This window comes from Primulina huaijiensis, chromosome 8 (genome assembly GCF_012295235.1).
Source record: "Primulina huaijiensis isolate GDHJ02 chromosome 8, ASM1229523v2, whole genome shotgun sequence".
Lineage (NCBI taxonomy): Eukaryota > Viridiplantae > Streptophyta > Magnoliopsida > Lamiales > Gesneriaceae > Primulina > Primulina huaijiensis.
The window spans coordinates 8,565,185-8,577,135 of NC_133313.1; the positions used below are offsets into that span (position 1 = coordinate 8,565,185).

Below are 11,951 nucleotides of genomic sequence, written 5' to 3' on the forward strand. Positions count from 1 at the left end.
AACCGTCGCTATTAGCGACAGTTGTATATTAAACAGTCGTTAAAGGCGATGGTTAAGCATATTAATGAAAAATGGGTGCCCAATTCACGGCATGCATATTAATGAATGCAGCGAAACCTTCGTTAATTTAAAAAGTGTGACGGTTTTATTAAACCTATCGCTAAATATAGCGACTGTTTAAGCAAAACCGTCGCTAATTTAAAAAAACCGTCGCTAAATACAGCCCATTTTTTGCAGCATTCATGAATAATATGCATGCCGCGAATTGGGCGCCCATTTTTCGTAGCGTGCAATAATATTCATGTCGTGAATAATAATATTGACGGCGTGCGATTAATGTACGCCGTTAATGTCTAGACACGTTTTTTTTAAAATTTTTTTACCATTAACAGCGCACTTAAACATGCACGCTGTTAATAATACTATTAACGGTGTGTCTTTATTGTGCACAGTTAATAGTGCGCTGCGAAAAGCTATTTTTGTTGTAGAGCCAAAAGAATTTTGATGGTGAAAACACAAACTTTTTAAACTTCTGTTGTTCATTAGATGCGAGAAAACGATACTCCAACAATATTATTTATAAATCAAACTAGTTTTAAAGTATAAATTTATATAGCTATTTATATAAACTAATTAAAATAATTAAATGATTTAAGATTTTTTATTTACGCACACATCCATACGGAAATGACGATGTTACCAGGAGTACTCTCCCCCTGTGTTGGGTGCATGGTGTTAATCCAAAACAAGGCCCTTTCGCCCAATCCAAATGGATAATATTTCTTTTGATATTTAAGAACAAAAAATAATATTATTTAGGCGACAAAGAAGTCTTAAACCATATGGCATAATTAAATTCGAAAAGTTCAGATGATAATATATACTGAATTCATGACATAATATTACATAAAAATTTAGCTAGCTAATAAATGAATACTACAAAACATAAATTTTGATACACTCGAGGAAAGAGCCAATCCGACAAATTGTATGGATCAGATTGCGCGAGCTTTAATAATATCGAAGCTCATCTCACTGGGATCCGTTGCCTGCAACTCCACTTGAATTCCATCCAGTTCCCTCTTGAATCTGTCCTTCGAGCTAGCGTACACCATCTTCATTCTTACCTTTGATGTCTCTGGAGACCTAATTATGTCCAAAGAAATTTAATATAACAAACATCAATAGGTACATTTTAGGACAAGGTTGTATGGTTCTTGAAGGAAAACGATTATTCAAATCGACATGAAAGGATCTTCCAAGAATGTTCTGCAACACATCCTAAAACTATAAGAAGGAACGGGTATTTTGGACTTTGTTCCTTGAAATAGTAATTTGTTTTTGTCATTATAATCATTTTTAATCAGAGTATTGAAATGAGTATGTCAGTAACACTTGATGTCATGTCATTAATATCCGGAGCTTGGCTAGCACTGTTGGGGAATTACACCCGAAGCCGAAGCGATCACGATGATAATAACACCCAAAAATGCGGAATAAAATTTCTCTAACTCACGCAAAGAGAACTCCCGCACTCAAGAAAAAAATACACTCTTTTTTCTATGCACTCTCTTTTTATCAAAGCTGAAAAGCTCTTGATTTTGGGATAAAATAACTGAAGGAATTGAGCTCTATTTATAACTAATTCCTTCCAGCAATTTTTCAGATTTCCCGATGTGGGATATGTGGGAAAGCAAATTTTTATATTATTTAATTTAATGTGGGTCCCACCAAATTAAATTCTTACCTAACAATTCTCCCACTTGAAGACTTGATTTCAATCATTTCTTCACACCTTTAGTGCAGCAGCTCATACCTCCTTTGTTAATCCAGGAGACCAACTGAAGTCAAAAGAGGTATGAGCTGCTGCACTAATGGTGTGAAGAAGTGATTGAAATCAAGTTTTCAAGTGGGAGAATTGTTAGGTAAGAATTTATGTGTACAGCATAATATTAAATCTAAGTATCAATGACAAGTGATAAAAGTAACTTTTATAAAGTGAAAAACATTTAGTTGGGCTTGCAATAGTAATCTATGACTGATCAAAACAAGAGCAAAAGGACCATATACATTATAATTGTACTAATGAATTAAAGATAGAATTGTATAGAAGTAGTTACCATGCAATGAAGTAAATCTTGCTCTTCTGCACATTTTCATCAGTGATGAAATCGAAATCAAAGACAGCATAGCGACACTCGTCAGAAGGAAGTGCGGCTGCGAAATCATCGTAACTGTCTCCGGGGTTCCCCAGTTTCTCCACGACCACCTGTTGCCCGTCGATCTTGAATATTATGAAACGATGGTTTCTTTTTGCTTTTAGTTCCAAGAATCGCAGCTTACAATCATCGTGCACCGCTGTTCCAGACGCAGCATTTGCCTATAGTTTCAACCAACAAATTTGTCTAGTTTTAACACCCTAGCTCTTCTCCGGGAAGTTTATGGGTATATTATACTAAGATATATTAAAGAACACGTTTATCCAATTTTGTAGTGTACCCATTTTGTTTTCGTTACCATTCAATAAATCTTTTAAAAATTAACTGCAAACCACACAATTTAATATAATTGATGATCCCTACTCTATTGGAAACAAGAAAGTCTCTTTTTCAATTATAAAAGGCGCTTTCAACATTTCCTCGAGACAATTGAATCAACATTCGGTGTCAAAAAACATATTAAATTTTTTCCTACGCTCTTCCCCATATTATTTTTTATTTTGTGCGGCAAACATAGGTAAATAAAAACTTAAAAATAAAATTTTATTTTACAAAATCATTCACTAACAAAATATATTAACAAAATGTTACAAAATACCACCAAAAAATCCCAGATTTCAGCGACCGATTTAACGACAGATTATTTAGCATTGAAAAACCTAATTTCAATGCAGCAAAGAAATGATAATAAAAAGTCGCTAAAGACCGAAATATTTAACCATCCATCATTAATTGCTGAATCAAAAGAAGTAAGAGGATTACCATTTTGGCGCTTCCCTATTAATGAGAGATAAATGGCCGAAAACTTTCTTTTATATATATTATAAGATCAACAGGAAAAAAGGGAATTAAGAGAGAAACGTAATGGAAATGTGCCTCATATTTGTTTGAAAGGAATTCATGGGAATATGTTAGGTATTAAAAGAAGAGAAAAATACGGGGAAGAGAACAGAAAAATTAACGGTTGACAACTGCCCTTTAACCGTTCTTCGGCTCATAATTTCCCCACCCTTAACCAACTTTTTAGCTCCCTTCCATTTTCCATTCATGCATATATGCGGAATTTAGAAGATATTTTCTCCTATCGTCCCAATTTAATGCCATATGTCGGGACGGGATAAGACCTTTCATTGAGAATCATGTGACCCAAGATTGACTTGTGCTCGTGCTCAAAATCGATCTCATATATTATCTATATTATCTATACTATCTATATTATTATTATATTATTATTATTATTATTATATTATTATTATTAAGTTTGAGACACTTAGAGTAACTAACTTTTGGTATCATGGTCTGTTTTAATAATTATATATATTAAGAAAGTGTTAAAATCTTAATGCAAGCCACATGTAGTTTGGAGATATAATCTTTGTTTCTAAGACATAAAGTTGTGAGTTTAATTCTTTCTTGGGTTTTTTTATTCCTTTCTTTTTTCTATTTATTTTTAATTTATTTATCAAAATTGCAGTGTAGTCCCTCACTATTTCTTATAATTATGAAAAATATTGTACAAGCATGCAACGCGTGCATATATATATATATATATATATATATAAAATTTTGAATGGTCTTGAAAAGAATTTTAGTTTTATGATCGGTAAAAATTTGGTCTAATTTGTTTAATAAATTTTTTTTCTTTATACATTGTTAGAACATAATTGGTTTTGGTGATTAGAAAAAAAAACCTTACAAAACTTAATTTTAGACATAAAATGAACTCAGAAACCGAACAAGTTACTGTTGGGTAATCGGTTTTCTCGTGTCCAAACACAACGGAGGTTTTAAAAATTTTATTTAACATTCAAATAATGTCTTTGGACACTCGTATGATTTAAACAAATTAAATCATTCATAGGATGTTAGTAAATTTACCTTTAATGAATTTACCACTCGGCACCAACTATTCCAGGATTAGCAGATATAGCTCTTGTAGTATTCTCTACGAACAATCTTCTTGAAATTCTTTCTTCAATCCTTCTATCGAGTCTACGACTAGAAACATTTGTTTATATTCTTTACAATATAAATTTAGAAGAGATTTATCGTTTGAGAGAAAAAATTAAAAGACAGCTCATGAAACCCTTAAAATATTCAAGATGAACGAAAATTCTTTTGGCAAGGTGAGGGTGTAATTTTCGAAAATTACAAGAGAATAGTAGAGGCTAGGTTAATGTTATTAGATTAATTGTTTCATATTGATATGATTATTTGCATGATAGATAGTCTCGACCAATGTATTTAGATATACAATAGGTTTTTCATTATTTTATTATATTTATATTTTTGGTTAAATCTATCTCATGATCGATGCTAGAATCAAGATTAGAACGTTGCATCTAATCTGTTATTTAAATAATACGAATTGCAACTTTTTTTTTTTTTTATCATGGCAGATAGATATTGAATCATCAATTACTACATGCATAGATTTTTCAACCGAAGCATTCTATAAATTATAGACTATATAAGCTTTACTGTAAGCCATTGTAATTAATTATCCACTAATTTGACATATTTAGAATAATTATCGATTTTATTAATTAAAATAATTAATTATGCCAAAAAAATTTAGAAAGTTTGTTAAAAATATGTATTTTAGAATATCAAAGTTAATGAGATATAAAATACAACCGAAAATTTAAATAACACGAGATCAAAATAAACGCAAAAGATGAATAAATGAGCATGAATTTCTAATTTTAGTAACCAATTTACACGACATTACATATATATACATACAATCAGTAATGGATTTGATATGGATCTACCAAAATGTGTCTAAACTGTATTCTGCATTTGAGTTTGGATGAAAATCTACTGTATTTTGGGGATATGAGCTATTTACACTAATATTCTGGAATTTTGGTTCTTAAAAAGTTGTAGATCTATGAATTATCGTCGAAATGAAACCAGAATCTTTTAATTCAATTCATAATCGAGATAGTTATGCATATTTTACCAGAATTGCTCTGTTATAGAATTTTTCCACGAATTGGGTTGATGCAGAGTGTACTAATAAATTCTAGGCAAAAATGATTGAGAATTTGAATATGTTTCAGATATTTGATTTTTCTATCATTTATAATTTTTGGATATTGATTTGAGTCAATAATGAGTTATATATGAATTTCATGATATTAAGTGCCGAATCTGAAACTGTGATAGGACCAGTTGCACTTGGTTTCTGTTTTTGGGTGTATGAGCATGTCGAAATGATCGAATCTCACTTTTAATGTCTTCTGATGAAAAATGAGAATTGGAGTTAGGATTTCAGTTGTATGATAAGTATATTCTGGACAAGTAATTGGTTGAGTTAGATCTTTAATAAAACAATTCCACGTCTAGAAGTTTGGAAATAGTTATATTGATTATCTGTTATTATGGATTGATGTATGAAATATTCAATATATTATCTTATTTGTTTGGTCGAGGGAGTCATAGTTGAGTTGATTGTTGTTTAAAGTTAGTTTAGGTATGTTACCGACGGTAATGTATAAATTATGTTTTAAACATATTTATGTGTTGTTAATGTGATTTTGTGGAGTTTTATAAGTTGTTAACGACTTGTTGATTTTATGTTCAATTATTTGATATATTTATGGCATGAAGTTTATGGAATGACGTTATGGGATTCATGTTGAACCCTATTATTCTTGCGACATGTTCCTCTTGTTATATTGTATTCCCGTCACACTTGGTTATTTTGGAATTAGCTGTTGGCTTTCGAGTCGAGTTATCTGTCATACTGAAATTATGATTCTATTTCTTTATCCATTTTCTATGTGATATGAACTCAAAATATTGACATCATATGTTGTTCAAAGGGGCTGCCATGGTAGGATAACTTGGAGGAACGTTTTTCCAACATGTTAAGGGCCCATAGATGCCTAGACGAGGGATGCACCAGCAGGGGCAAAAGCTTGCACGAAACTAGAGTCCTTAAGGGCTAGGTTCTTTGGTTAGGAGTCATTAGTGGCCACGGTATCTAGATGCTATTAGGGTGTGTCCAGCATACCTAAAGGGGATGTAGGATGGTCCAATGGGTGGTCTCATGTGGCTCGGCTCGAGGGCTGGAGTGATCGCGTGAGTGAAGGGAACCACGCAAGGCCTAAGAGAACAGGTTTGAGGGGCTGGGCTTCTAGGTCCTTAAGCTCGGTCCAGTAGGGTCCTAGGGTGGCTGCACGGTGACTGGTGCGAAGGCTAGAGGCTGGGAGGCTTGGGTCGCATACGGCTTAAGGGTCGTGGGCTGGTGGCTGCAACTTCTAGGCTTGTTAGGGTCTGTCCAGTAGATTACTATGGGTTCGGTCATGGTCCTAGGAATGTGGTCTAGGGGCTAGTCTTGTTGGGTAAGGGCTAGAGTCGAAGGTTTCATGGCAATGTGAGCTAGGGTTCGATCCATGTAGGGCAGAAAATTCAGTTGTCGATCTAGGCTAATTCGAGGTCTTAAATGGCTTGAATTGAGTTGTATATGATTTAGTTAGGTGATATTAACCTATGGTTCAAGTTTGGTTAAGTTTCGAGTCAATACAAGTCAAAACCGGGATGTACGTCAAAGTTTAAAAACGAATTGATAAATTAGTAGAAAAGCCTAAGTTTAAGTCTAAAAAATAATCATGGTTGTATTTTAAGGTCATATGTTGAATTTAGATGTAATTGGGCTGTCGTTTTAAGGCCTAAGTATAAATTGGGAAATGTAGAGTTCTAGGGGCAAAACGGTCATTTTACACTCGAAAAATGTTAAACGTACTGACAGTGCCCTGAATGCTATAATAAATATTAAAACATTTATTTTAATTGTTTATGGAATTTTATGATGAAACGTTAATGCTAAAAGATATGTTGCATGCTTGCTTTAAAAGAAAAATTATTTATATGTGCATGAATTTTTATAAGTGATGGAACTATGAAAAGTTGAAGGAGGTGAATTGATTATGACTAATTCGATGATACGATAATATGTAAGGTCAAGGCTCAGTTGACGGGTGAGAGTGTCGCTGATGTCCCCGCCGTCCGGTACCGTGGTAATATGTAGATGGATCAATCGACCTACAACTAATACGAAAGTCACAATTGAGGATCTGAATTTAATAAAAAGAGAAATGTATACGCATATAATGAAAGAAAATATGATATGATATGATGAAAGGAAAATGTTAAAATTTATGTTAATGAAAAGCTATTTTATTTAAAGTATTTTCACTGTTGTTTGTGAATGTATATGTATTACATGCTATCATGGTTAAGGTTTCCTAAGTCAATAGACTCACTAGGTGTGATCGATGCAGGTGAGCTTGATATTGATGGAGGACTTGATGGTTGAACTAGTTGGACTGAAGATGCACACAACTCGAGGACCGTCGCTAGTTTTCTACAAAATAAAATAAGTTTATGATTTATGATTACTTAAAAATTTTTATGACTTATATGCTTTTGAAAGGTTTTTGAGAGGATGTTAGAGTTAAGTTTAATTTTGAAATAATTCTAGTCAATGTTTGATGATTTTATGCTTTGAATTACTTTCTTTTGAATTTTCAAATAATAGATGGTTAGTTTATTTTTAAATAGTGCAAAGATATTTTAAAAATATATATGTATGTGTAGAGTAATTTCAACCAAATGACATAGTGGAGAAAAAAAATTTCTAGTACTTTTTGAGAAAAACGAGTAGTAGACGTTTCCACTAGTGAGCAAACTCGGACCTTATACAGTGCACGTCCGATGGCCTTGTAGTCTATGAGTTTTATGCACGATAAAATTTATTCCGCACTCTGATTTATTTTATTGTATTTATGGTTAGGAAAAAAATTATTTCTATGGTTATTGTGAAATATTTTATGGATGTTTGATGTGAATCATTTTTATGCCTCAAAATAAAAAGTATTTGAATTTTTAATTTTTTTTAAAATTTCTAATTTTAGGTTTATTTATTGGCATTTTCGAAAATTACTATTAGATATTTATTGAGTTTAAATGTTAAGAATTATGAATTTAAATAAATAGAAAAAATTTATTTTTCACATATTTTAAGTAGTAAAATATGTACGAGTCGTTACAGTTATCATCGTCATTTTTCATCATATTAAAGTCCAATTCAGATTTTGACTTGTGAATATGATTTTTAAATCATATTCTTATTTTTGTGACACATACTGAGTCGTTTCATTTGGATAACCGAGCTGATCAGGCTGACCAAACTACCGTAACTGCTACGATGATCCTTGCTACCATCAGTTTGCCTAGATAACATTCAATTTAACCCATTGGCATTACATAAGGCTTGTTCCAAATTGAGTTTTCTATTCAGACATTTTGGCGGCTGATCAATTGCATCATTGAGCTATAAGATATCATCGAAATGCTGTAGCTCGTCAGAATTTATGATTGGCTAAATTTGAGTTTCAACTTTCATCTTAAGTTAACAACTTAACACTTGAGTAAATATATTAGAAACACAATAATAAGTTTTGTTATCTTCAAAATCAAGATTGTTAAAATTTCTAAACCCAACAATGTATAAATATATACATATATCATGTATTATCAAGAGTTGATTATTCATAGTATTTTCAAGAATGAAAAATACCATATGAGAGTTTTAAATTATTAATGGAAATATATAATCCTGATCAAAATAAAATTTTGGTGGGATTAAAATATTAAGTTTATTAAATACATATCTTCAAAGAGTTGAATCTAGGGGTGTCAAAATGCGATACGACCCGTCAACCCGACACGACCCAACACGAAAAAAATGAGGTTCGGGTTGGGGTTTTTCGGGTTCGGGTTAGTGTTAGGTTAGACGGGTTTCGGGTTGGGTCGCGGGTTGACCCGAATTTTTTTTTTTTTTTGAAAATATTACCTATATTTTTATATATTGTATGTTTGAACAAAATTTATTGTATATTTATATGATAAATTTTCATCATTTAATATTTATTTGTATTTTTTTTATTTTTTTAACAATTGTTTATTTGATTTAGTAAATATACTTTTAATTTTCTACGATTAAACTTTCAAATTTAAATCGAAAATTTTGTTATTATGTGTTTAAATTAAAATATTACTATTATTTTTTATTTTTTCTAATTTTTTTCATTAATTTTTTTAAAAAAAATAAAAAAAATTCGGGTTAGGCGGGTTAGACGGGTTCGTGTTCGGGTTGGGAAAAAAAATAAAAAAATTCACGGGCCGACCCGAAACCCGACCCACTCGACCCGATTGACATCCCTAGTTGAAACACATAGTTAACACAAGAAAAATTAAGTCTAGATTTCTCTCTCTCACTTGAGAATTTCGACTGCCACCTTGACCACCAAGACACATGGCCAAAGCCACTACACGACCACTGCAACACCTTCACCTTGCCGCCACAGGGCCGCCAGAATGGTTGAAAAAAATTCGTGGAGATTTACAAGAAGAACCAATTCCTCGAATATCGGATTGGTTTGGTGTCCAACGTTCTTAAACACACGGGTTAATCAAATCTGAATATCCTATAAATGATTTAAATCATACGACGTTCAAAAACGTGTTGTACATCAAAATATTTTTTTATATAAATTTTTGCTGCATGTTGGGTGTGAGGAAACGGTACTCCAATAATTCTTCAATCATTTTTTAATTTACACCTATCTAGGTATAATCTATCCTATTTATTATAAATTTAGGCTTATTTTGGTTCATATGTTAATAGCATGATTGCTAAGTAATTTTCCGAGACTGTAGACGCTATTTTTAATTTTTTTTATTGACAAATAATCAAATTAAATAGGTGTGATTTATATAATCATACTTCGTACATTTTTCTTACTAATATGATAAATTTACATAATTTCCCTCTTCAACCTCATCTTTTTCAAAATAACGAATTTGTTTTTATTTTAAAATAACATAAATTTTTTATTTTTTATTATATAATCGTGATTTTATTTATGAAAAACATGGTTGATTAAAAATTTACTAAAAAAGAAAAGAATGATCGATAAATATTTGCTAAAACATCAATTAAAATTGGTTTTATTTTTGGAAAATATATCTTGGAAATGTATCAAAATTATAAAACTAATTTTTTTAATTAAAATTAGTTTTAAAAAGAGAAAAAAATATAATAATAGAGATATTTCGGTAGTATCACACATATAATTTATCACTCTATTATTTATTTCCATGTTATAAATAGTTATCATTTGATTATCACACATTTCCGTTAAACTATCATTCAAACTAAACATAGTTTTAAAGAACCAAATATCCCCAAATTAGAATTAACCTCATTTAAAAATTCATAATGTACCTGCGAAAGAGAGACTTAAGGCCCCATTCAGGTTTTGACTTGAGTTTATTTCATGTCGCATTTGTGAACAAATTTGCAATGTAGTCAGGGGCTGATTTAGAAAGAATGCGGATGTGGTAATTCGAATATCTCATAAGAATTGATTTTATAAAAATATACATATATACAAATTTAATTTGATGACATTAGTATTTGTTAGAATTCGATTAATATCTGGAATTTGTGAGATTATAGTGGAAATGGAACTAATTTATATGTCTGCCTCAATATAGTCAAAATATAGGTTAAAGAAATGGGGACCCTGATTAATTATATATATATATCTATCTATATTATATAAAAGTTGGGTAACAGAGACAAAAATGAACATCAATTTTTTCTTCCAACTTTGCCCTTATGTGATACGAATATTATACTTTTATTTTTTGTTTTTTTAATTCCAACAAACACTTTTATTTTTATTTTTTTAATTTCAACAAATCAAATATCACTTTAATCTCTGATAATTATAAAAAAAATTGTACACTCACACCGCGTGTGCATAGTAACTAGTATTGTGAGGTCCTTAACTCATAATCGTTATTACAATACTGTAAGGTCCAAAATTTAGACAACGTAATCCAACCGCATGCGAATCTAGGAAATTTGAAAATGAGTAAGTAATTGATTTTAATTGCTAATTAATTATGTGACATACTTGTGCATCTGCTAAATGAGATTTTTATTGTCATCATGCATAAAATTGTATTTTTAGGAATATTCAAGTGACGATCGAGGAACGGGAACCGAGGGCTGAAAAAAAAATGTAAAATATTTTTATTAAATGATTATTTTTAATTATTTAAAATATGGGTGATGCTTTTTAGCACTTTTGAAAATATAGGGTTTTGAGGTGATTTTATACGCCGAGACGTAAATTTTATCGGTGTTGGTTTTTCAACAAAAAATCGAGCTTCTTAGCAATCCGGCTAATAAATTCACATCTTTAAATAAAGAAAAACTTTGGTATTATTTTATTTAAATCTTAATTAGACTAATGGGCCTACTAAGGTGGCTTAATAAGCCTAATTAGCCTTGTAGGTGATTAACTTAGTATTTAATTTATTAATTAAATCAAACCCTAGTCTACTTGAAAGGAAAAATCGGCCACTCACTTTTTTAAAACTGAAAAAACTCTCCCAACACCACACAACACACACACGGCAGCTTTCTCTCAACAAAATCTCACGGCTGTACCTTGTTGGGAAGGAATTTTCGAAAGTTAGCTTCAAGCCATGATTTTGTTTCAAGTATTTTCGAATTTTTGCCTGCACCCATGAAGAAACATGATATTTTGATAAAAATTCCTAAAGCTTTTGTGAAAAGGGGACTGCCATGAATTTAGGTTGGAACCAGTGGTGTCTATGCATGATTTAAGTTACTAACATACTCAC

General features: G+C 31.2%; 1 protein-coding gene across 1 annotated transcript; it reads right to left on the minus strand.

Moving 5' to 3' along the window:
- Positions 1–965: 965 nt before the first annotated feature.
- Positions 966–3,146, minus strand: LOC140983328 (actin-depolymerizing factor 7-like). Its single transcript, XM_073450325.1, has 3 exons — positions 2,982–3,146; positions 2,121–2,380; positions 966–1,146 (listed from the first exon to the last, which is right to left on the minus strand). The coding sequence occupies exons 1-3, from the start codon at positions 2,982–2,984 to the stop codon at positions 996–998; spliced, it is 414 nt and encodes a 137-aa protein (XP_073306426.1). The 5' UTR covers positions 2,985–3,146; the 3' UTR covers positions 966–995.
- Between the last annotated feature and the right edge of the window lie 8,805 nt (positions 3,147–11,951).